General features: G+C 36.9%; 2 protein-coding genes across 25 annotated transcripts in view; one reads left to right on the top strand and one right to left on the bottom strand.

Moving 5' to 3' along the window:
- LOC307158768 (uncharacterized protein) lies at positions 1 to 5,923 on the top strand. Its single transcript, XM_079871665.1, has 5 exons — positions 1 to 234; positions 320 to 418; positions 1,310 to 1,834; positions 2,185 to 2,412; positions 2,529 to 5,923. Exons 1-5 carry the CDS (start codon positions 228 to 230, stop codon positions 4,250 to 4,252), a joined length of 2,583 nt encoding a protein of 860 aa, XP_079727791.1. The 5' UTR covers positions 1 to 227; the 3' UTR covers positions 4,253 to 5,923.
- kcnt1b (potassium sodium-activated channel subfamily T member 1b) overlaps positions 4,628 to 26,994 on the bottom strand; it is an 87,019-nt gene continuing 64,652 nt past the window's right edge. For 3 of the 24 annotated variants that reach the window (XM_079871640.1, XM_079871642.1, XM_079871647.1), the window contains 21 exons: positions 25,898 to 25,961; positions 25,305 to 25,413; positions 22,363 to 22,489; positions 21,844 to 21,993; positions 20,832 to 21,067; positions 20,434 to 20,454; positions 19,369 to 19,582; positions 17,932 to 18,037; positions 17,331 to 17,503; positions 16,720 to 16,791; positions 16,494 to 16,628; positions 16,232 to 16,343; positions 15,506 to 15,607; positions 13,981 to 14,064; positions 13,491 to 13,619; positions 13,197 to 13,217; positions 11,816 to 12,107; positions 10,441 to 10,503; positions 8,650 to 8,661; positions 8,182 to 8,266; positions 4,628 to 7,136 (listed from right to left, as the gene is read on the bottom strand). In XM_079871640.1, the coding sequence (XP_079727766.1) occupies positions 7,019 to 7,136; positions 8,182 to 8,266; positions 8,650 to 8,661; positions 10,441 to 10,503; positions 11,816 to 12,107; positions 13,197 to 13,217; positions 13,491 to 13,619; positions 13,981 to 14,064; positions 15,506 to 15,607; positions 16,232 to 16,343; positions 16,494 to 16,628; positions 16,720 to 16,791; positions 17,331 to 17,503; positions 17,932 to 18,037; positions 19,369 to 19,582; positions 20,434 to 20,454; positions 20,832 to 21,067; positions 21,844 to 21,993; positions 22,363 to 22,489; positions 25,305 to 25,413; positions 25,898 to 25,961 (2,425 nt within the window). In that variant the 3' untranslated portion in view covers positions 4,628 to 7,018. Of the gene's footprint in view, positions 7,137 to 8,181; positions 8,267 to 8,649; positions 9,321 to 10,440; positions 10,504 to 11,815; positions 12,108 to 13,196; positions 13,218 to 13,490; positions 13,620 to 13,980; positions 14,065 to 15,505; positions 15,608 to 16,231; positions 16,344 to 16,493; positions 16,629 to 16,719; positions 16,792 to 17,330; positions 17,504 to 17,931; positions 18,038 to 19,368; positions 19,583 to 20,433; positions 20,455 to 20,831; positions 21,068 to 21,843; positions 21,994 to 22,362; positions 22,490 to 25,304; positions 25,414 to 25,897; positions 25,962 to 26,994 lie in introns of those variants that run through there. The other 21 variants (XM_079871641.1, XM_079871652.1, XM_079871643.1 and 18 more) reach the window with 19 other exon arrangements.

The following is a 26,994-nucleotide window of genomic DNA, read 5'->3' as shown; positions in this document are numbered from 1 at the left end:
ATTAATTACTGGGGGTCTTGTGATGGGCGTCTCAACTTCTGCGAACTGGAACACTGCAGGCCGTGCTTCATCGACAAGAACTGTATCCTTGACAGTCCACTTATGACACATTTGTATCGTGGCAACTGGCAGTTTATCCACAGCGGGGGACTCAGGTCAGGCATTCAGTGGACTGATGGTCATTAGACGGGAACTCTGCAGACATTCGTTATTTGCTGTTTTTCAGTATGCACGGTGAGTATTATTGCACTTCGATTTAATGTTGGCTTCAAAGCAACCAAATTGTGATATAAACAGATGTTTCTCTTCTTCTGCCCAGCTCTCTTTATTTTTGTGGTGTTCCAGTGCATACATGAAGCAAGGAGTCAGTCCTGTATACAAACAAATACAGACTATGTTTGCAAGGAGATTCCAAAAGGTAGGATGGTCTGAAGTCACTTGATATTCATAAAAAGAATGTGCGGTTACACTTTATTTTGATGGTCCCGTTCAGACATTCTGTTGACTAGACGTAATCTTACATCTACATGTTAGCTAACTCTCATTAGTAGATGGTCAGGTAGGGTTATGTTTAGTAGAATAAGTTGACATGTTACTTGCGTTACTTATAGTCAGTTGAATGTGTGTTGGGGGACCGTCACAATAAAGTGTTAGCAGATGTTAAGCATACAGTCTACTAATACTCTAATGAGAGTTAGCTTACATGAAGGTGCAACGTTACTTAGACCCAACAGAATGTCTAAAGGGGACCATCAAAATATAGTGTTACCAATTGTGCTTGTTATCTGCCAGAGAATACAAGTCAAGTAGGTCAGATAAGTGTCAACTCAATATTTTCAATGTTTTAAATAAAGACAGATTTTTTTTTTTTTTTTTTTTACAAGAAAATACTATTTTAGTCTTTCTACTTCAAAATTTCATGTTTAATTCAATTACTTGATATTTGTTACTTGATATTACAAGTAATTATTTGTGAGATGACCAATAATAAGCTCCTGAAAGGACACCAAAAAAAAAAAAAGTACCACAGAAGTGATCCATACGACTCATGCACTATATTCCAAGTCTTCTGAAGCCATTCAGTTTTACGACTGAAAATGGTTATTCACTGGAAATCCTGCTTGAGCCCTGGTCACCATTGACTTTCATTATTTGGAAAAGTGCAGTCTGGACATTCTTCTCAACATATCCTTTTGTGTTCCACAGAAGAGTCATAAAGGTTTCAGAGTATATTATTTTTTTAGATGAACTATCCCTTTAACAGGAGTTTCAGATTAACACATTTCTATTTCTTTTTTTTTCTTTCTAGGTTATCCTGCTGGCTTGACCTCTGTGATTATCTTTGTGAATGGTTTAGGAGAAATCAACTTGTCCATGTTTAACAGCACAAATCTTACCTCTGTGAACAGTCTGACTATGGCACACCAAGGTGTCACAGCAATAGGGCCGCAAACCTTTAATAAGTTTCAGAACCTCAAAACTCTTAATTTGGACGGCAATCTTCTTTCCCAAGTCTCGTCAGACTGGTTTAGCCATCATTCTGCACTTGAGACGCTCAGACTGTCAAATAATAAAATCACTACACTGGATCACAATTCTCTTGAAGGGCTGTCCAACCTGCTCATGCTGGATTTGTCTCAGAACCAGATTCACACTATAACCCAGAATAGTTTTCTCAGTCTTAGTAAACTGAGGCAGTTAAACCTGTCTAACAATCAATTGACATATTTGAGTGCGGATTTGTTTCTTCCACTTAACGGCACAAAGATCCGTTTGGATGGAAATCCCTGGGACTGCTCCTGCTCTGTGAAGGACTTTGCCAAATACCTGAGAGGTAAACATTAATTTCCATCTCATACTTAATCTAATGCAGCAGAAATATCCAATATAACATAAGCAAAGAAAACATGTATCATCACCTTATCCTCATTCCATTTTGTTGTTCAAAAGAACAGTTTTGAATTGTAATATTTTACAATATTTGTGTTTTTACTGTATATTTGATCACATATATTACTGTATTTTTTCATAAAATAAATGCCTTGGTGAACATGAGAGACATTTCAAAAACCATAATCTTACAGACTCCAAACTCTACATGAATAGTGTACATGAGGCTTATGATAGATAATTTTCATTTTAGGGTGAAACTGGATTTTAAATGACTTTCAAACATGTATGCAGGTCTGCAGAATGCCTCACTGCTGGAGAATGAGATGTTGGTGTGTTGTAACAACCCTCCTGCGCTGAAAGGTCTGCCAGTATGGCAGGTACCAGAGTGTGAAACCACCACAACCATGGGCCCTAACACTACGAGTTGTATTAATGCAAGCCTTACCACTGGAAGTCCTGCCACTGTAATTACAAACAAACCTCTCACAATTGGACACTCAACATTAATCATTTTAATTGGTATGTAGATTTATTGCCTTACCTTAGCCCCCAGTTGGGTAACTTTCATGTACTGTAGCTTCTGTTGGGTTACAGTATGTTATGTTGTGAATGACTAACCTTTTATTATTAACCAGTGGTACTGTGTGCCCTGGTACTTGTCATTTGTGTCCTTTCAGTACTGTACCACAGGAAACGAGAAAGGAAACATCTACAGGCTGTAAAACCTTATTCAGAGAGATCAGAGATTATACAGGCCAGTGAAACAACTGCAAAGAGCAACCGAGAGGAAAACAGAAAAGTGAAATCTGAAATTGCTGATAAAACGCAAATTGCCACCAGAGATGTCTTACTGAGGACAAACCAGATGGTGGTTGGAGATGATAAGTTATCACAGATTTATCATATTTATTCATCAAGGACATATGAAACTAGAGAACCCATTAAACGTGTGAGCTCCGCCGGACCGATCCTCTGCAGGACAGAGATGTTTGCTGAACAGATTGAAGCAGAAGTGGCCACTGAGGAAGTTGGGGATATGAATGATGAGTATTTCAATGGATGGATGACCTCAGAAAAAGAAAAAGACAATCTGAATATGAATATTGAAGAGGCGGAAAAGTTGGAAGATGGAAAAAACATTGCAAAGGAGGAGAGTGATGGATTCACTGAGTTCAGTAACACCACAGACACTCTGGAATCACACATGGAAAGCCTTCGAGAGGAAAATGAAGATACTGATAAGAGTGTTAAAGCTGGAACAAGTGTAGACAAAGATGTTCCTCAGAATGGTGTGGAGATTGATGTGTTGGAAGACCTGAATGAGTTGACCGTTGGAACAGGAAGCAGTCAAGATATTCTCCAGGTAAATCATGTGACATCCCAGTCTGAGGAGACTGCTGAGAAACTGCCTTACCTCACGATTGGTGCTGATCCAGAAAGCCAGACTTCTGTGGTCGATCAGAACACTGCTGAAGTTACATCTGGACCTTCGAGACCCATTCGGCGGGTACTGACCTGGCCTCCGACCGCGGTCCAGTGGAAGAAGCAGTGGGCTCAAAATCAACAATTCCTCAACGTGTTCCCCAAACTAATATTTGTAACCGGTTGCAGGCATGAAATCAGACCATTTCATCCCAGGATTTCTCCTGCAACCCTCCCAACCGCCCAACATTTCAATGCACTGGAGTTTCTGCCTGAAATCACAGCCCCAATGGAAGATGTCAGAGTCGCTATTGATGAGGACACTTACAGGGCAAGTCTTGAGTCATCCACTCAAAAAGCATTCCAGCATTTCACTGCACAAGAACACTTCACTAATGCTAATAAATCACTGAGGGAAGATGGCAGAATTTTTACAAATGAGGAAACATGGAGGTCAGATCTTGATTCGACCATCTTCTCCGACTTATCTTTTAAAAACTCGCCTATCGAAGAAAGTGAGGTCTGCTCTGAATTGTTCAGCATTTTTAATCCATTTGGTGGCAGCAAGTCAAAGCCTGCTGTCAGAGAGGAGATAAACAACAAGGATTACATGGAGGAAATGCAGAGCGTGAAGAAAAGGACACACCGGGATCACCAGAGTGAGCAGGTTGCATCAGAATTCCAGAAGCAGTCCAGAAGAGTTGAGAAAGCGGCACCAAGAGCTCATAGAGACCAGCGGCGGGGTCAGGTGTGTAACGAGACTGGCTCAAGAGCGCCCCCTTCAGGAGGTTCTCCAAAAGATGACAGCCTCTTGCTGGGGAATGAGTACACCTTTATAGACCTGCTACATGAGGTGGTGGAAAATCATGGGCGCTGGACTCGAGACCGATGGAGACAAACACAAAAAAACAAACTCAAGCTCAAACAGAGTCGTTAGGCACTGGAAAGATATACAATATAAAAACATGATTGATTTCACAAGATTTTTCCCCCAAGCTGATCTGGTATCTGTGCCACATTTGGAAAAATATGTACATTTATAGTTTTAAAAATGACAAATTTTATGATCTTAAAATAATAATCTGTTCTGGCAGAACAAAAATACTGCAAAATATGCTTAATATGACACTCTGTTGGATATGGTATGTAAAAAATATCAACTGCAACCGTATTTTTTTTTTTATAACAGACTAGTACACACATTTGGACTTTTTACTGCATCATTAAATGTAAAGTAAAATGTGTTAAATCAGGTTTATACTGTGATTCTATACATCAATAGAGTTATTATATCCATTGGTTGGAAAAACTGTCATGTCTCTGGCTGCATGCAGCATTTATTGATTCATTCTCACATGTTAGTACAGACTTCATTTAAGAACTTGTACAAAATTTAGAAGTTTAAGTATTGTTCAGTACAATCCAAAAACAGGAGCCAGCAAATGTAAACATGGGTCTCTGACACATTTGGCAAGATTAGGACATGCATGGTCCATGTTTTCTATAACTACTGAAAAATAAAACAAAGAAATTTTGTAAATTACAACAGCTGTGATCAGCTGGTCAAGATATATCTAAATCGTAGGGAACTAGTAAAAATAGAAGAAATCTGCAAGCTGTTATTTTGAACATGCACATTATGCATATCCTTTCCAAAAAATCAGTGACCGGTGGACAGAATGTAGGTGACATCTTAACACAAGCAGTAAAACATGAACATAGTCTGATTCACTGTACAGTATTCCGAGTAACATGTCAAGGGATGGTAAAACCGGACCCTTAGTAACACCCCTTTAAACTACTGACAGGTCTTGGAGCTATGCTATTAGCAATAAATAAACTGATATGCTAGATCAATGGAAGCAAAATAAGGCAGAAAACATCATAAATACACAATTATGAAATATTTTAAACACAATAGCTACAATGATTTCCCAGTTTCGTCACTTTCAGTGTCATCTCACATTTCCTTATGGAGACAGACAGGTAAGTTATATGAGAGGTATTCAAACTTAGCTACTTTGAGCAAAGTGGGCATTCACATATTCTGTATAATGAAAGATTAATACGTCTGCCTGTTGAAATAATAGAAAGATTAAAAACAAAAGCAGCTTTTCATGATAGATTGAAATGTCAGCTCCATATTTTCTGCTAGAAATGGCAATCGAATACAGAAGCACATCTTGATACAGAGGACAAAGAAAAAAATATAAATATATCAATATAATCCAAAAAATACAATATAAATAACTTTTTTCGAGCCATTAATTCACCTTTTAAATCACTCATAAATTGGTTTAATTTATGTAAAATGTATTGTGAAATGCAAATAATAAAAAAAAAAATGTCTTATGTAGTTTAAAGGGTTACTATGTACTGCTCTGTCAACAGAGTTTTGTGCAATAAAATCGGCAACTCCAAATGATGTAGGGGTTAATTCAGGTTGATTGGGGACACTTTTTCCAAGTCATTTCAAATTAATTTCATCTGTTTGTCTGCCTAGATAGATTTTGTTTGTCTTAAATGAGCAGTAGCAATGTACATTTTGCAAAATGTACATTTGCACAAACTTAAATACAGGTGCTGTTTTAAAAAGAAAACAAATGGGGGGAAAAAAACACTTGGTAGCTTTGAGAAATGTCACTGAAAACGAATGTCTGCTATTGCATCTGCTATTATCTTTTGTATAACCCAAAAATAAATTCTGTTTGACATCAAACCTTTTTTAACACTGATCGTGTGTATAGTATACCATTTGGCATCTCTTCAATTACACCTAATCAAGATCCATGCAATATGTATGATGCACCTGAAGCACAGTTGGCTTGTACAGTACAGTTCCTGCGAATCTTCATGTTTGCTGTTGAAGAGGTTCCATTTTTTGCTGTAAACTTAAAATCGTATGGCGATGAACTTTACGTTCTGTTCTCGTCCCATGTAAACTGGTATATGATCACACTTGTAGTGATAACTGACAATTAACAGTAAATAATCATGGCGTTTAAGATTTAGCTAGGGATTAGCTTTTCAAACTTCAAAAGTAAAACTGTGCTTTGAGGACGAAATCACAACAAAATACTGTGAATACTAAGAGGTCACTGATCATGTAAAAGAATAAGTGACTAACTTATATATGTACAAACATGTGTACTATATATGTGCTATATATGTTAAAAAAAATAGCACTGATGTAAACTAATTCTGTTCAATATCATACTGAAACCCCTCACATGTATTACAGGGCAGTATCCAGTGTTCTGGTCCACTCAGGTCAGCTGACTGATGTAATAGTTGTTTCTTTCTGCTGTCTTTAGCTGCCCTCTTCAGTACTGCTTTACCTACTGTTTCTGATATACACTGCCCTATAAATCCAAAGTGCTTGGACAGCCTGTTTGGTCCAAAGTGATTCGCACTGAGCCATGTCTCAAATACAAAAATGTAATAACCAGTCACACTCAGAGAAGTCTGAAATGTGCCACGAGATTCTACATGTCTGTGTGGTAGAAAAGAGGAATCTGTAAATTGTTTCAATGGAACAGTTAAAGCCGTTTGGCGTGGTTGGGCAGCTTGGGTTGTCAGTGTGTTGGCACATGGGTCGTATCTGTGTGGTTGGTTGGTTGTGTGTCCTGACACTCTTCATGCAGACTGTAGCAGCTCAAGGCGAAGGAGGGAGGGAAGTAGGGTTAAAGAGAACTTCCGGTTCTTACAGATGGGTCTCGTCCCTCGTTTCAGCTCCATAGTCTTGCCGTAGCTTCCCTCCTGCTGGAGCCCCTGGGAGATTGTCAGGGACGTGTGCCAGCGGATCAGAGCGGATGATATAGCTACGGAAAGGTGGAAATCAAATTGTACGGTTAAAAACCAGCCAGCTAGACCCAGCACACTGTTTAAAATCAAATGCCGATTCATAATGAAAGTCAGGTCCATCACAAAATGTTGAAAAAACTCAATAAAAACCAACGTCAAAGTGTAAATGCAAAAATAACTAGATTTGTATATGTTCTGTAGAAAACGGATATATGCTTAGCAATGCAAAACTCACCATCACAGTATCTTAGGAGTTCAGAGTGTTAGCATGTTGCCATATTGATAAGGTTCTGGATGGTTGCTAGGTTTTTATGGGTGGTCTGATCACTTTGAGATGTAATAGCTCAATAAGCTGGACGATTTAAGGTATTGTTCATGTTTTGTTGCACAAATTATGTGGGGCAATATACCAATATAAAAACTTAGTGTTAAGGGTTAGTTCAAACAGGCAGTCCCACCCCAAACTTATGCAAGAAGGTAATATGATGGGGAAAAAATGCATAGTGTCTTTTTACACTAACTGCAAATGTCCCGTCTTCTTCGCAAAGGCTTTTTATACTAACTCCGCCCATCACAGTTTGGTTGAGCCAGACAAAATTACAAAAAGAAACCAATCCGGTAACAAGAACAGTGCCGTGGAGAGAGGCAGAACCTGATTTCACCAAGTACAACATGTTCCAGGAACAACATTCCAATCAACCAATCAGATTTAATCAAGTTTACAATTTGTCAAGTTTAGGCTTACAACCAGGGTAGGTGCTTCTACCTCAGTGTTATTCGCTTATAATTTCCCTCTGATTTTAGGGATAACTTATGGTTAGGGTTTAGTTTAGGAGTAGGGATAGGGTTATGATTACATTTTCAGACAGGAATGTTGTTCTAGGATCAACAAAATTCACTGACCCAGGAACGTGTCTAACTCAGCAAAATCAGGACGCGCTGGAGAGTGAGGATAGTCGATTTCGATTTTGACGCGACCGACCTTGGTTTGAATACTTTTTTTGTTGATCCCATTCTTCTCCTTATTGAAATCACAAATCAGCTTTAATATCTGACACTTACACAATATCATTGAGCTCTAGAATGGTGTCCGGAGGAGGGTTTATCAGCACATACGACAACGTGTTCTGATTGTCATTCATTTCATCTGCAAGAGAAACAAAACACAACATCACTGTCGTACTTAACCTGTATCAGTTCTTAATAGCCAAAAACATTCATGTGACACAGTTCTGATAAATTATCTTTACCATTTATCTCTATCCCTATTCCCTATTATAAATAATGAAACTTCTCTATACTGTTGAGTTGAGTCAGAATAGCCAACAAAAGTAGGGAAAAATATTCAATAAAATGTCAAAAGGGGAGGCAGTTGTGTAACCCCACAGTGTTACGATTTTGTAGGCTGGGTTTCTGAGGCTTTGTTGTATTTTACCTGCTTGTAAATGACTGAGAAGTGTGAACCTTTGCAGTTCTGGAAATAAGGAGACTCAAGACTGGGACAAAGTGTCTCTGCTTCTCCAAACCCACCTGTTTGAGCCACTTATAGTGCCAGGCCAGGTAAAAGAGAGAGAAGGGCTAACCGTTACTGACAGGGCATGGCTGCATTTACGGAACGCCCATGCAACCACAAGCGCTCCTCATGCGCGGAAACATGCAGACAGGGTCCGCATCCACCCACAAATTCAATATTTCCATCCATATACTGCATCATATCACAGCTGACCCGATAAATGGTGCTCGGTTGCCATGCTAACACACAGGCCAAAGTCATCAAACAGTGAGACTGACACACACACAGATATAAGCATGCTTAGAATATCTGTCAGGCCCACTAATCTAAGGCTCGACCAATCAGAGTGAAGCAAAAAACATTAGTAGTGTGGGATTGGGAGGAGTCAATATTCAAATGCAAATGAAATAATTATACCAATGGGAAACCCAAGTACTTCTTACTTCTCCCAGTATCACCCCTTTAAAAAGAATAAAAAAATAAAAACAATGCTGTAGATCAGTGCAAGCAGACTTGTAAGTGTGCACCTAAATACCTGCACTAGGTGGACCCTTCCGACAAAGACTGAATGCTTTCTACTCCACTCTGTCCAAACATCCTGGAATCAAAAGCCCTCACTCATCATGTCTTAAATCAATGCTCATATGCCAGTGAGTACCTGCAGTACCCTCTGTCATGTAAGTACCCTCTTCAGTTCGTACCAGAGGAGAAAAAGACAACTACATCACTAATTTAACTATGAAATCAGACTTCATCATTTCATAAAACAGGTCAGCACTGCTGTCAAATGACATTGTTGTTCAGGAGCATGTTTTTGCAAGCATAATGAGACAATGTTAGGTGCAATACTGCTGATTTGGGTATAAAAAAAAGCATTTTAATATAAAAATTGAGACTAATAGCCATGTTAAAAATGCAATGTCTGTAAATGCTGTATTTACATCCACACATAGTCTGCAGGATGAAGTTACAGACTTTATTTATAATCGTATTGCATTCATAATAAAATGCTACACTTTTTTGCATTTATGTATATGTACGGAATAATGTACAGCCATGATCGCAAAATGATTGTGATCAGGGCGGGTGGCAAAAAGGCTTTTATTTTGCAATAATGACTGGCTGACTGTGCATTATACAGCTTATTACACAGCTACTTAAAAAAATGGATGTGGAACATTCATTTCAGTTGAAACGACTTGAAAAGTTTTCATTGTACATGACCATTTAGAATCAAGTATTCCAGTGTGCTGCTGTGTAATAATAATTATACATAAATGCAAAATTGAATATAAAAATAACATAAGTTGGCTTTACAGATAAGCGCAAGGGTCATTTCTAAATCATACTGGTTTTGTCCAGCGTCATTATAATGTCAATAGCCAGCAGTTTCCTGTAGTCTGTTTTTAATAAGATAAGAGGAAGGCTCATGGGACACAGACTAGCCTACTGATGTCATCTGGAAAAAATGTAAAAACAGGAGGACTGCAGGCAGCAGGCTTCAGACATATTCATGTAGCTTTAGTAAGAAACTGTCGGCCAGGAAAATGTAAGAATCAGGTACTTTAAAAATGTGCATATATGACTTTTGAATCTAAAAGAAAACGAAACAAAAAGGCCTATTGGTGCTTATCCTATTAAATACAGACTGCTGATGCTGTTCCAATTAATGTCACTGGACAAACTGAGCAGTGGAGTTTCCTATTAACATCTCCAGAACATCAGGTTTCATTCAGCTCATGAATCAAGTGACTTGTTCTACAGGAACGATCCTATACTACAGGAACAGTGTTGTTGAGTGGATTTACCTTGCAAATATCCTAGATTTACTCGGTTCATCACATCACTTGCGGTTAAATTAGCTACGTCCTCTACAGCGTGCAGGGAAAAGGCCAAAGTAGAAAGAGATAAGAAAGAAAAGGTCAAGCAAGCAGCTCAGAAAGCAGCACTTTATAGAAAGAGAAAGATCAAGAAAAATTCAGCATGCAAAAAAACACATTCTCAAAATTTCATTAATATTACTTTATACAGTTATACTATTATGGTTTATATTAGTTATAGGATTATAAAATGTCATTACTAACAGAACACTATGGTTTACATCTCATTTTTAAAGATGAAGTGTGTAATTTCTGTGTAAAATGGGAAAATAACTAGTTTAAACTATATATATATATATATATATATATAGTGTGTGTGTGTGTGTGTGTGTATACATTATATATATACACACATTTTTTATGTAAACGCAAACTTATGTTAGATGCGATTAATCAATCTGACAGCACTAGTTTTAACATTAAAAAATTACACACTTCGCCTTTGCCAGTTTTCAACAGTATTTCTCAGAGTTGATTAGTGAAAATCAGAGAATGATTTTTTGCAACATGGAGGATGGAAAGTGAGTCGTGAGAAGTTTCTAGAAAGGTGAATATAGAATAAAAGACCAGGCAGGACAAACAAAACAGAAGTTGTCGATGGTTAGTTCTGGCCATTCAAATGACCACCTATCCTTCAACAATAAATCATATTCATCATGACGCTATACAACCCACCTGCTATAATATGGGAACATCTATGATATACAGTGAGGTCCAACAGTTTAAGACTACTGAGAAATATTTTTTTAATAAATTATCAAATAAAAGTACAGATGGCCAGATGTTATTGCTTTCATTGAAGCTCAAGACATTCTATAGATCATCTCAAAACATGCTGGAGAACATGATCATTAGCTTTGAAACAAACGTGTGGACTTCATGCAGAAATTCAGATAATCATTAAAAAAATGAATTGTGCTCAAAGTGATATGTCGATTACACAACAGGAATATTTTCACTAGTGGTTTGAGACTATTGGACTCCACTGTAGTAAAATTTGAACATTAAAAATTCCCTTATATAATGATTAATAATAAACGCATGTAAACTATATTTCACTCCTCTTTCTGTTTGTAGTTTTCCTGTGATCCCTGATAAAGGATGTTTCATAAGAATAATGATTGATGCAGTGGACACAAGGGGACACAATGATTTACAAAGAGAAACACTGTGAAAACAGATCTCCACCATAGTACATTTATAATGACACAAGCATCAAAAAGACATCAGTGCAAGGGGTTCTACACCTTCAGTATTTTAGTAGGCACAAATGGAAATACTCACTTGCCCTCGTCAAACTCACCGTATCCTACAGTGGGCAGCCCTAAGTGCTTCATGCGGTTCTTCACCAGCTCTGACAGCTCCTGTCTCTCGGAGCGCCGGTACAGGTTCAGGCGCTGTTGATTGATGCGTTCGGCTCGACTGGGTGGTTTAGTGTTTTTCCTGCTCAGCCGTCTCGCCCACTGCATGCTCTTCTTCCGCAGGAGTGGGTGCTCTGATTGGTCGCTCCCTGTGGAGTTTCTGTGGGCGGTTTTCTCTTTCCAGGATTCCCTGCGGTCCCGCGGGTCCTCGCAGTCCTCCATAGACACCTGAGACTGGTCAGCATGGCAACAGGTTGTCAATAGGTTAACAATGTTTAAAGTGGTGGGCTGACGCTTTCATTGTCTGAAGGCTGAAGTCATTATGTTGTATTTTTTGTATCCGTTTATTAGCAGTTTAACCACATTACTTTGATAAAGTAAAGACATATATTTTAGCTGTCTCTAATTCAACATTTTTTCTTTTGTCAAATCAACTTAGATAATTAATGTGGTTCACATAACATAATATTTTGAGTTTCTGTTGATTTAACCAATCTCCTTATATTAACTCAATTTTTTAATTTCAACGAACTCAAAATTGTAAGGCAACAAGGTAACTTATTTTTTTTTTAAGTTAAACCAACAATATATATTTTACAGTGTGATATGAGCCTTGTCTACATTTAAGGTACAGTCATGTTCAAAATTTTGGTGTCAATAAGATATATTTTTTTATTAATACTTGTATCCAGCAAGGACGCATTAAATTGATCAATGTTAACAGTAACGACAATCTATTCGCTTGAACTTTATATTCCTCAAAAAATCCAGAAAAAAAGTATCCTGGTTTCCACCAAAAATATTAAGCAGGACAATTAAAAATAATAATGGTGTTGCTTAATAAATTATTAATTACAAAATTTGTGAAAGTTAATTCACTTCAAGTTATATCGCAATACTGATCATTTTCTTTTATCAAATTGCAGCCTTGGTGAGGATAAGAGACTACATAAAACATTATTACTGACCCCAAACTTGTAGTGAAAGTCAATCTGATGTTTTAGAATAAAAATAATATTTTTTGTATTAATAATCATTTTAATTATTTGATTTGACTTCAGTGCAGTTATAATGAAGAAACAATGATTTAATTATGGAAACAGCATTATAATGTTGTTTTTGTTTTTGGTTAAGAAAACTACTTAATGCACCTTTAAATAACCCCACTCACATAACTAAAAATGTTTTTTTCAAATATATAGATTACCAGTAACATATAAAGAGTAAATGACACAGGACAGACAATGAGCCATTGAAACATAGCATAATTCCATTAACATATGAGAATGTGTTTGAGAAATGGGGTGAAGTCTGCATTCTTACCTCTTTACAAACCTCCTTATACTTGAAAGAGCAATAGTTGTGAATGATCAAAATGAGAAATGATTAGCACAAGGATTTCACAAGCTTCAAGTCACAACACAGTTCATAAGGCAGCCAGCAAAGCCATGATTTAGCCCAAAATAAAGCTGTAAATCTTCAACACTGCACAAGATCAAGTAAAGACACAGTGACGGATAATATCTGCTGTGCAAGCGTCTGGAGCTGCATGGACCGTGTAAAGCGTATTTATCCGTGTCTGAATGCTCTGATCTCTTCCTCTTAATCTCATCTTACCTCCGAGGAAGAGAACATGTGAGATTCAGTGCGGTATATCCCAATGGGGATTTCTGCACTAGATGAACACAGCTTCTGGAATAGTCTTCCATACGTCCGGATCCATAAGTCCTCTTCCGATACCTTCATCTGTTTCAAAAGAGAATGGTGAAGCTCATTAACATGCAGGTCATATTTTACTTTTATATATATATATATATATATATATATATTGGGCTGAAATATAACATTTCGTGGGAGTTTTAATGAGAGTCGTCCATCATGTCACATACTAATCTGCCTTTAAAACTTGTGATGTTATTTTTACACCGTCTGTTTCAATTCAACACTCCTGTCAGCGCCAACAGATTTGTGGGTGGGCAAGTTCAAATAACCAGCTTTGTGCATTTTAACTCAAACAATAGCTTGCATAATACATCGCGCACTGATGCTAGACGTACTGGCTGCTGATGGTGTGTGTGGGTGCTTTTTTGTTTGCGGTTACACTTACAGCACACAGGTAGCCAGAGCCCGGGGTGGTGTCTAGACCCAGCAGAAGTCTTGCAATGAGAATCATGTAGTCCTTCACAAAAGACTAGAAGATAACACAGAAATGATATATAAACATAGAAACAGTCCCCAGAAAGCACACAGATGATCTCCAGACCTCACACAATCAGGCTCTATAGAGACTCAATGCCTGAGGGGAGCAAAACCTACTGCAAATGCCACTCAATGTTCTCTGCTTCTATCTGCCTCACAGAAAGGTATCAGCCTTCATGAGTATCAAATGTGTAGAGATCCAAAAATAAACTGCAATAAACTAATGTACACTCAACGGCTAGAGAATACTCATAATGCACTTGTGAGGGTAGTGCTGAATGAATTCCCTCGTCTCACCAGAAGATGGCGCCCGCAGCTGAATCATCTATCCATCCATTTTCCAAACTTCTGATTGATTATACAATTGTTTAATAAGGTTTAAACATGCTTATTTCCATGACAGAGTTCAATATAAATCTTTTCATTACTACTGAGCTGCCAGTTTATTTTCAAATGATTATTAAACAGCAACAAACTGTGAAAAGGCGGCAGCCCTTGCGGCGCATTCAGCGTCCAAATCCACTCACTCCTTCAATTGAACTGTATTAGTGGAGTAATGTAGGGAATAGTGAATGAGGGTAAAGGGGGTGATTTCGAACACAGCTTATGACTGACTGCTCATCAAGTTATGTTTCGTACATAATTGTTTTCTGTGCCTCTATGGTCAAAACATGCATATAGTACCAAATTAATTAATGTATATACTTTTCTATGATGCTTACATTGCAAAGCTATTAAAATAATCATTATTGATATACAGAGTCATGTACTCACCTTTACATTTTACTTCATACATTTTAATGTGGGAGGGGCAATGAAAAATTCAGCTGAACTTGAGTTTATTAGCTTTTTATTAACTATATATATATATATATATATATATATATATATACATACACACACACATACACACACTAGAGTTCAAAAGTTTGGGGTCGGTAGAATGGTTTTGAAAGATGAGGCTTATGCACACCATGGTTGCATTTATTTGAGCAAAAATACAGTAATAAACAGTAATATTGTGAAATATTTAAAATAACTATTTAAAAATATTTTGAAATGTAATTTTTTTGCTGGAAAACTACAAACAGAGTGTCACATGACCCTTCAGATATCATTCTGATATGCTGATTTGGTGTTGAAGAAACATTTATTCTTATATCAATGTTGAAAATAGTTAATAAATATTTAATATGCTTAATATTTTTGAGGATTTTTTGATGAATAGAAAGTTCAAAAGAACAGAATTTACTTGAAATAGAAATCTTTTGTAACTTTATAAATGTCTTTACAGTCACTTTTGATCGATTTAATGTGTCCTTGCCGAATAAAAGCATTGATTTCTTCGTACTGACCCCACACTTTTGAATGGTAATGTATTAGAATGCCTTTTGTACAGAATTAGCAGTATTTGCATCTGATCTATTACTCACCTGGTAAAGTAGAGTGTCCAGCATACTAATACTGAACACTCTGCCTGCAGCGAATGGGAGGCGGAACATGAATGCCAGATTAGAGCCCTTATCTCTCTCTATCTGGAGAAAAGGGAAAAAGATCACAACAAAAGATTGATGGAACTTTCCACCGCTGATGATCTCAGATTTTGAGACCATCTGGAAATCTGTGATGCAATATTATATTAGTTTCAGTATTTTCAGCCTTTTGAAGCATGCGATCACCACAAATAAATCATACTTAATAATCACTTGACAGATACCTAATGGAACATGTCATAATAAATTCGTAGAAGCAAAGTTGTTTCATAGAAAAGTTTGAAATGATATTATGTTAATGTTAGGCCTGGTTAGAGTAGTTAAATTGTTTACTGGCAAGGAAGAAAAATGATTAATTCTTAGTCCAAAAGTCTGAGATCACATTGACAATATGGGACTCAAAATGTCATTTAAATCTGAAAATAAAAATAATTTAGATTATGTCTGCACTATTTCTAGATCATAGGAGGTTTTACACAAACTCATGGAGCTCAGGCAGCTTGAATTTAATCATCTTGAAATTCATCTTAATTCTGCAATTCAGCTTTTTACTCAAACTATAATTGATATTATAATTTGGAATAATTACAAAAATAAATCAAAAGCACGTCTCAGATGTTTGGACCCCAATGAAAGTCAAATGGCGTGGCTGTTAAGATATGAGACCTTTTCAAGTTTGGAGAGAGCCAGGGAGTAGCAGTCTTTGGCACGAAACTGCATGAATCTCATATTAGAAGGATGGGTTAGCTCAGTGATTATGCTGAGACTAGGAAACAACCTAGTAGAGGACACAAAGACAAAAATGACGTTTTTCGGGGAAAAGTAATTAGTACCCAGTGCCATCACGTTTCCAGCTGATGCTGAAAAAGACATCAGCTTAAAGAAAAACAAACAACAACCAATTTGCTTAAGTTATTAATGTTCGTACCTGAACATGGTCTGCACATTGACTATGGTTTTAGCGTCTGCCATGTAGTCTTCCTCTGCACTCATAGTGCTCTCCTTATCCACCACCACCAGGTTATCAGCGTAGATGATGCCACACTGCAGTAAGTTATCCAAACTACGACAGAAACCAGCACAAAGCCACCATTCAGACTGGACTAAAGCTCATTTCATGATGTGCACGTTTACTGAAATGTTTAAAAACCTACTTGTCTATGGTACCAGCCATGTAGTACACCATAGGGAAACAGCAGATGGCCTCAAGAAAATGATTATCAGGCCTGGAAATGGAGAGGAAGAGCAGTTGAACAATGCTAATCCACTCACAGCTGCAGTTTTAAAGTTCTTAAAGGTTTGGCACTGGCAAACAACCTTATAAAAATGTATTAACGGAGTAAAAGCTTGTGCAAAATGTATGAGCAGGTAATTGCAAAAAGGATTTTGACATCTCCGAGTTGCCATGGAAACTCTGAGGAAGAATCTACAACGTGACGACAATTGTGTACACGATTTTGCATTACTCAAAGGAAGAGCAAATGTGTGGAGCATTATGAACATAACTCTTCTGAAAGTGTATAGCATTAGAGAGCAAGATGATACATTAAGATTGACAGTAAACTGCAAATTGCTATCATTTCAATATACTTTAGAATGTGAAAAGTCGATAAAGAAATATGCTTTTATGCAGATATTCCTGGAAGTGTTTTCAAGTGGTAAAGTCGGGGTTAAGTAATGGTTCTGCCTGCCTATCAAAGCCATCTAAAGTCATCATTGTGAACAGTAACATGAGGTGGGAAAAGTGATGAGGCAGCTCGCTCACGGGTTATCCAACAGCAGCACAATGGGATTCAGCTCCTTCCGGGGTCGGTAATAGGCACGCAGCGGCACTATGAAGTTGTACAAGCCGTTTCCTGCTGTCTCAGCCGAAACGATAATCAACTTGTTCTTGAAACCATACGCCTTGGCATCTTCAAAACTATTGTGCCGACAACCCTGAATCAAACACAATTAAATAAATGATGGACTGGAATAAATGATGATAAGAGGGATCAGATTTAAATGCATAGAGGGATTTAGGCAGGCTATAAATAAATGAACATATAATGGCATTGATAGGTATAAATATTAATATTTAAACATAGAATATTGTTACACACTATTATGTTGCAATAATTAAATAAATAAAAGTACAATGAAATGAAAGCATTAATAAATAAACAAGCCATGAAATATGTCAAAAAGTGAAATACCATGTGAATTATGTCTAGAAATAAAATGAAATATGACCTGAAATACCTTAAACAGAATGTGAAGTAAAGAAAATAAATATAATATGGAACTGAATGTACTACCCCATAACAATGAATTAAACTGAATCGGAATATCAGTATTTTAGAGTGAATTGAGAGTTATACACACACCTTGTCAAGTCGTAAACAACAAAATGGCGCCTTTTGTTGCAGAAGGTGGCAAAGAGTTGGGGAGCTTCCAATGTAAGGGGAGTTTGGAGGGTAGCCTTTAATACACCTTGAAAAAGCAGAAGGATATAAAATATCAAAGGTCTGAGTGTGAATTACAACGAATTCTTCTGTTTAAAAATGCACAGAATATACAGTACATGAACCCCTGACTGACATCAATCAATCTGCAAAGGCTTTATTTTTGAAAGCATTGCATTTAAATGATCAGTAGAGGGCACTGTGAGTGCACTGAACATTCAGCAGGGATCTTCACCAACTCTTACAAAATGTAAAAATGCTTAAGTTTTCTATGAGGGATGTGTTTAGGGGTAGGGTTACGGTCAGTGGATAGAATATATAGTTTGAACAGTATAAAAATCAGTATGTCTATGGAAATTCCCCATAAAACATGAAAACTTAATGTTTGTGTGTGCGTGTGTGTGTGCGTGTGTGTGTGTGTGTGTGTGTGTGTGCGTGTGTGAGTGTGAGAGTGAGTAAGAGAGAGAGAGAGAGAGAGAGAGAGAGAGAGAGAGAGAGAGAGAGAGAGAGAGAGAGAGAGAGAGAGAGAGAGAGAGAGAGAGAGAGAGAGAGAGTGCATGTCTTCTCCGGCTCTGACTGACATAAGCAAACGCAGTAATTATTCTGCAGCATCACCGCTGAAAGGCTGTTAGCAACTAATATGTTCGCAATATAGAAAGAGTACAGTAAGGAAATAACATAATAATAATTATAGTTTTACATAATAATAGTTTTATTCAGTAAAGATTCATTAAATTGATCAAAAATAGTAGTAAAGAGAGATTTCTACTTCAAATAAATGCTGTTCTATTTAAATTTCTATTCAACAAATAATCCTGAAAACATGTATCACGGTTTGTACAAAAATATTAGGCAGTATAACTGTTTATCAACATTGATAATAATTAGAAATGTTTCTTGAGCATCAAATCAGTTAGAATGATTTCTGAAGGATCATGTGACACTGAAGACTGGAGTAATGATGCCATCACAGGAATAAATTACATTTGAAAATATATCAAAATAGCAAACAGTTCATTTCACAATATTACTGTTTTACTGTATTTTTGATCAAATAAATGCAGTCTTTCTGAGCATAAGAGACTTTTAAACTGAACTTTTAAAACTTTTATATGGACGTGTATAGGATTTTATTGGCCCCTTTAATAATATTGGCCCCTTTTTTCAATGGCCATTTTATTAGCCATTTTGTTTTGTTTTGAAAAAGTAATGTTTAGTAAAGGAAAAGCACAGCTCTACACATCAAGCCTCATGATTCTTTGACATTTGCTGGCTGTTTAAAAAGTCAAAGACAAACGACTCTATTGCTGTTCCCCTTAAAAACCTTATGAATTTTGTACTTTTGACAACATTATTTACTCTATGGCCGGTGCTCCTTCCTCATCGGACTGGTTGGTCTCATCTTCAGAAGGGTCACTGAGAAGATCACAAGGCAGGATGGCAGAGGAATCTGCGATCTCCAGCACAGGGGCAATGCTGGGTCTCCTACTCCCAGCTCCGTTCTCCGTGGGCAGAGCCAGTTTACTGCTGTCAGCCGGCGGATCGGGATTCTGCAGGTCAATGGCCACAGTTCCTGCAATACAACACAAATCAGCCATGAGAGTGGAGGTTTTCCTTTTCAGCTTGCAGCATGGAAAATGCAGCATGAGGAATTTCATATAGATGTGTTTACCCGGTGAAACAAAATATCTCAAATCTGTTGTCTGATCTGATATCTCAGCTGCTTTGGTGCAATTTGAGTGCAATGAAAACTGCCAAAGAAATATCATCAATTTTAGCCAACATGACTCAGAATTTAGGTCAATTCCAGTTCATTTCCACCAGCGCATGATTTAAAAACTGAAAAATTTGTGTCAATTACTAGAACAATTGGCCTGCATACAGAGTAGATGATATGAATGTTTAATTATAGCATTTCTTAAATGCACTGAAGTTGACCTCAACCCTGATTTATTGCTTTTTATGAATAAACACTGATTTGCACATTTCAAATCAGTGCTTTGCAACCAAAATCTTTAAGCACAGTGAGGTTTCATTTAAAAATGGTGAAGGGAAGAAAATGTTCTGAAGGGAAATTCTGCTGTTATGTAGAAGAATGTTCTGCTGCAAAATGTTAAGTGTAGAAAAAAAAAAAAAAAACCTGTGAAGAAACATAATGGACTAAATGCTTTTATATAATTATGTTAGAGAGTAGTCCAGGGATATTTTACACATGCAAGTGCAGTTACCAAGCCCAATTAGAAAAACAAATCTTCATTAAAACAGCTTGCAGGACAAAAGACTTGACCTGTGAATTCCTAACGGGAATGAACGGGAGAGAAAGGTTTCTGTAAATGTTAACATTTACACAGACATCCACCAATGATGTCTTATGATTTAACTGTGATTTAACTAATGCTATGAAAACCACATGCTTAGACTTACCATATGAAGCAGACTGATCAACTTCAACAAAGGAAAAACAATAAAAGAAAGTATTTTATCATGAGCATGAGCATATATTCACCCTGTTACTGCTGCTTCTGAGTGCTACTTTCACACCACTAACTGGCATGTGTTAACCATATGGAAACCGCATTAAACCAACCCTGAGGCTAAAACTTGTGCTTCATTTGTTTCAGATGTTATGTACAGTAACAATAACAACACTATTAATGTTTAAATCAGTCGTTATGTTGCAATACCGCTTGGTGCTGCTAGTAGTGCAGAAATTACAGACTGCAGCTTTTAAAGAAACTTCTTTTTTTAATTCCACCCTTAGTTTGATTATTAAAAGGTAAAGGCTTCTGTTAGTGACAAGACGTTCAGGTGTGTTCCCTCACCCATGCTTGCGATGATGCTTTGCACCGGGAGACGAGAGGGAGCATCATACACGCCGGTGGTCGACAGCCCTTTGCTGTGCTTCTCCTCCTGTTTGAAGATGAACGCAGAGTTCTCCTCCTTGGTGATGTTGATGTAGAAGCAGGTATCTGTGGCAGACATGATGTGGCGAGGGCCGGGGTTCAGAAGTATGCTCTTATTCTCTTCTCTCTTCGTACCAATTAGGCACACACCGTATCTAAGGAAAAGACGATTGTTTGTGTTTAACACAGAGTTTAAGAGGGAAAAGCACAGTTGTAACTCAACTTTATTTGGGAGGATCTACATCCTGTTCCTGCTTCTTTTTATTATATTACATTCAACTTTATTGGCAATCATCCAGTAGTGAGCCAATAATCATCATCATCATCTATAAAGCATCTAAACAGAACTGCATATAGTAATATATTATGTGAATAAAAGTATTACCATACAAATGGCAAATTAAGTATACACATGGTAAAGTGCAGTCGACCATTATAGTGCAAATGAGATTAGTACAGTATGAGCCATATCAGACTGAGCAACAAAGTGCAAATTACATGATATGCACACTAATGTATATATCATGTAAGATTGCATATATCATGTGTAAGATTTTTATTTAGAGAAATTAATATTTTTATTCAGCAAGGATGCATTAAATTGATCAAAAGCGACAGTACAGACTTTTATGTTGCTAATATAAAATATATTGAATGGTGGTGTAAGTAGGGATTGTGATTAAAAAATATCATGAATAAAATTCAAAAAGGTGTAAAATGCAAACAGTGGTGTGCAAAACAGGGGAACAGGAAAATGTGAAAAATACAAGCATGCTCAGTCAATTGATTAATGAGTTTTTTAAAGCACATATATCAAGAGGCACAAAAAAATGTCAGATATTTCGGAGGGTTTATAAAATAATAATTTCACATACATCCGAATAGTGAATCGTGCATCTAAATAAATGTTAAATGCTCAACGATCACTCACTTTTTATGCGCATGGAAGGAGGCGTAAGTGAAACTCTTCCCGTCATATTCGCCAAAGAACTTGCTGTCCATCAAACGGATGTGGTAAACTTCATTCCCCGAGCAACGGCCATACGTCCTCTGCCACTGTTCTGGAGAAGTCTGTCCCTCCCTGAAACCCCAAACAGACAGTTAAAATGCAAGCGCTAAGACAACACTCCAAAAAACAGTGGGAAACTATCATGGGATCATTTAAGTTTTCTTTATGAAATGGTTTACCCAGCAAGTTCAGGTCACCGCATAGTCAGTCACCCTCTGACAAATGAGCACATAAAGTTTAATGCCATTGATCGGCTCTCCTGGCAAATCTGCTCTGACTAATTATTTGTGACACTATTATTTGTTAGGGATCACGGAATTGGAAAGGTTACGCGAGGAGCCATTATTCATTAGTAAATCCTTCAATAAACTAAACAGCATTTCAGGAAACCCTTCTCGTACATCAGCCGTCAAACGAAAGAGGAAAGACATCAGTACTCACTGTCCACGAGACGTGTGCACCAGCAGTGTGACCAGTGTAGAGGTGGCTGGACACACACAGTTGAGGGCCAGCATGGCGTACTTGAACTCCTCTTCACACACCACATGATCTAGAAAACAAAACATACCTACACATAATCTATGTGAGAATAATATAATATAATATAATATAATATAATATAATATAATATAATATAATATAATATAATATAATATAATATAATATAATATAATATGCACTGCAAAATATGACGGCAAAATGTGTATATATATATATATATATATATATATATATATATATATATACATTTTGCCGTCATATTTTGCAGTGCATATTATATTATATTATACATATAATATATATATATATATACACTCACCTAAAGGATTATTAGGAACACCATACTAATACTGTGTTTGACCCCCTTTCGCCTTCAGAACTGCCTTAATTCTACGTGGCATTGATTCAACAAGGTGCTGAAAGCATTCTTTAGAAATGTTGGCCCATATTGATAGGATAGCATCTTGCAGTTGATGGAGATTTGTGGGATGCACATCCAGGGCACGAAGCTCCCGTTCCACCACATCCCAAAGATGCTCTATAGGGTTGAGATCTGGTGACTGTGGGGGCCATTTTAGTACAGTGAACTCATTGTCATGTTCAAGAAACCAATTTGAAATGATTCAAGCTTTGTGACATGGTGCATTATCCTGCTGGAAGTAGCCATCAGAGGATGGGTACATGGTGGTCATAAAGGGATGGACATGGTCAGAAACAATGCTCAGGTAGGCCGTGGCATTTAAACGATGCCCAATTGGCACTAAGGGGCCTAAAGTGTGCCTAGAAAACATCCCCCACACCATTACACCACCACCACCAGCCTGCACAGTGGTAACAAGGCATGATGGATCCATGTTCTCATTCTGTTTACGCCAAATTCTGACTCTACCATCTGAATGTCTCAACAGAAATCGAGACTCATCAGACCAGGCAACATTTTTCCAGTCTTCAACTGTCCAATTTTGGTGAGCTCGTGCAAATTGTAGCCTCTTTTTCCTATTTGTAGTGGAGATGAGTGGTACCCGGTGGGGTCTTCTGCTGTTGTAGCCCATCCGCCTCAAGGTTGTGCGTGTTGTGGCTTCACAAATGCTTTGCTGCATACCTCGGTTGTAACGAGTGGTTATTTCAGTCAAAGTTGCTCTTCTATCAGCTTGAATCAGTCGACCCATTCTCCTCTGACCTCTAGCATCAACAAGGCATTTTCGCCCACAGGACTGCCGCATACTGGATGTTTTTCCCTTTTCACACCATTCTTTGTAAACCCTAGAAATGGTTGTACGTGGAAATCCCAGTAACTGAGCAGATTGTGAAATACTCAGACCGGCCCGTCTGGCACCAACAATCATGCCACGCTCAAAATTGCTTAAATCACCTTTCTTTCCCATTCTGACATTCAGTTTGGAGTTCAGGAGATTGTCTTGACCAGGACCACACCCCTAAATGCATTGAAGCAACTGCCATGTGATTGGTTGATTAGATAATTGCATTAATGAGAAATTGAACAGGTGTTCCTAATAATCCTTTAGGTGAGTGTATATATATATACATATATATACTGTGTGTGTATATATATACACATATATACACACACAGTATATATGTTGTTAAATTCAGTCGCACTTTCAATATTACAGAATGATCAGTTTGAAACACTTGACGTTCTCTCGAAAATAAATGAATTTCAACAAAATAAAATACATTATTAAAAAATAATAAAGCACCAAGCACAAATGGACTTCCTACTGAATTCTATATACACTTCTATCAGAAACATTATGAAATTAAAAACACCTCAATTCCACCGCACTTGTGAACTGCCCTAATCTCAGAACTTCTAAAGCTGAAAAAAAGAAAAAGAAATTCCAACGTTGCCACCCCATATCACTGATCAACATGGCATCAACATAATCAGAAAAGAATAAACACCCAGAATTGAATCTTATTTACTCAGACCAAACTAGTTTCATTACTGGCAGACACTCTTCAAATGAGATATTATCCTTTTAATGTAATGCATATATCTAGGAAAACAAATAATTTTCTTAGCTTTAGATGCAGAAAAAGCAATTGACAGTTAACTGTACTTTTTTTTTTTTTTTTTTGTGATGCTAAGAATATATAAAACCCTAACCATCATTACCATCATATAACACTATTTCAGATCCAAAAAAATATCCTTTAAAAACATATTCTTACATTTACTAAATACTGATCTTAATATCACAACCAGTACTAACTTCTGACTAATTTGTCAAGACCATTTTCATCTAAAACACAAAAATACTGTATGGCTAAAAAGTATTTACCTTTGTCAATGTGTTTGAATTAACACATGGTTTTATAGCACACAAAGGGGCATATTAATCCCTCTAACACTTCATCTCTTCTTCTGCTAAATGAAAATATGCAAATTCAAATGCAGTGACCCGAGAGGTGGAGGCAGTGCTACGCTTACAAAGTGAATACTCATAACCATGAAAGACTTCAATGAGGATGTATGACTTGGGAGGCGGAGAGTGTTGAATCTAGAAGGATCTATATTTATTATTCATACAGCAAACACACACAAGCAACAACCATATATACCACAATAATTGCTAACAGATGGCTGATACACATATGCCCATGTCTAATCGTCAGGACAGTTTTTACATTTCACACTTTTATTGACGTATTTTGTGTTTATAAATCAAAATACATTTAAATGTTTGAAAAAATAGTTTTGTCAAAATTAAAATGGACTATATAAAATGAAAATAAATTTAAAGGACATGTTGGTCACAAAATATGACCATGGATCCGCATTCGATTTGTGAAGAACGGATGAATGCTTGCTAAACTGCATATGAAATGATTTGACCTCAGGAAGGCAAAAGACTCACCTGCAAATTTGACATGGAATTTGTTCTCAGGTTTAAGAATCTGGACATATAGAGGACAGTTTGGAGCAAAGTCCTTCACAGCCCAGGCTCGCAGAATGGTTTGATGATCCTATAAGAACAGACAGCATTCTTACAGAGTGATGATATGCAAACTTACATTATTTCATTTTACCATTAATAGTAGATTAAGTTCGGGAAGATTAGTTGATGTATTTGTATATATGAAGAGAAACAATAAAAACACAGTAGATAGTCAGACTAAAATTCATGCAATAAGTGTCCTTTATAATGGGTAAGCCTACAATATGATAAAAAAAAATGAAATTTGAAAGATGAAAACAGTACAATTTTAATAAAGTATGAATAACATCAGCATATAGGCTTCAAGTTTCTCTCTCTTTAAGATTACTTGCATCCCATCTAAGATTTCAAGTTTCTATTATGGTTCATTTAAAAAATTAATATTGTTTTGATCAAAATAATTGGGTTTCTTGTCTTGTGCTTGGGAAAATGTATTTATTTATTGACTTGTTGTCATTGACTAATAACTTTAATACTTTTGGCAAGGAACTGTATAAAAAGTCTGTATTTACGGCTGCGGTGCGGTCCACTTCATTTCTGCTGCTGAGGATGAAGCACGCCTCTGCATCGTCCATCCTGCAGAACACACACCATCATGACACATCAGTGTCACTCAGAAAGGACACTTCACTATGCTATCTTCTATCTATACTACCCATAAAAGTGAGAAGGACTGCACATATGTGTATGTATGAATGTGCTGGTGATAGGTCCTTATTGCCATGTTTTTCACAGTCAGTACTGAGGGTCAATTTCACGGTATACTAGCCTCGCTATAGCAGTAAGTTCTTTCTCATTGACAAAGGTGCCTTTAACATTCTGCCGGTTTTCCCACTCCTAATGTTTTCTGGACGTGTTTAAGGTTCCAAGTAAACAGAACCTGTGACATGCTGTCAATAGCCATAGTAAATCTTTTTGACTTCCCTTAGTTTGTAAAAACAAGCAAAAATTGTGGGTAATGCTCTGACAATGGAAGTCTGTGTTGTAGGCCATTGCAATAGGACAGATGACACGACACTGATAAATTCAGCATCACAAACACTATCTATCCTTACTGTGACTGTGTAAAGAGATCAGACTACTTATATTTGTAAATCCACATTGTGAATTAACAGACTCACAAATTGTAAAAAATGCTAAATCACACATTCACATAGAGTGCAAATGTAACAGCTCTGCATTTATTGGTGCATTAAACAACAGTTTGTGGAATGTACAGTTTTGTAAGATTGCTAAAAAAGTATTTATGCATTTTTGTGCATGAACTGCCGCATGCATTTGAGAGAATCTTTGATACTGTTAAGTCCTTTAAAGCAAATAAAACTGTGATGAGAATAATCTCTCTGGAGCTGCAGGGAAATTATATAATGACAACAGTGATTGTGAAGCAGCAGACAGGAAAATTATAAATCCATGTCCTGATTTTAAGAGCCCTACAAACAATAACCAGGCATAGGAAAAATCTACTATGCTACAATAAAATATTAGCAATGTACACCATGTGTAGATATATAATCAGTTTTACATACAGTATAGTATTTATAGAAGTTTTGAATGGTCACCAAAGCAGAAAAATATTTTTGGTTTAAAGTTTAGCAGTAGGGGCAAA

This window comes from Squalius cephalus, assembly GCF_949319135.1.
Source record: "Squalius cephalus genome assembly, chromosome: 5".
Lineage (NCBI taxonomy): Eukaryota > Metazoa > Chordata > Actinopteri > Cypriniformes > Leuciscidae > Squalius > Squalius cephalus.
The sequence above is the reverse complement of the archived record's forward strand: the minus strand, read 5'-3'. Positions and strand labels throughout refer to the sequence as shown.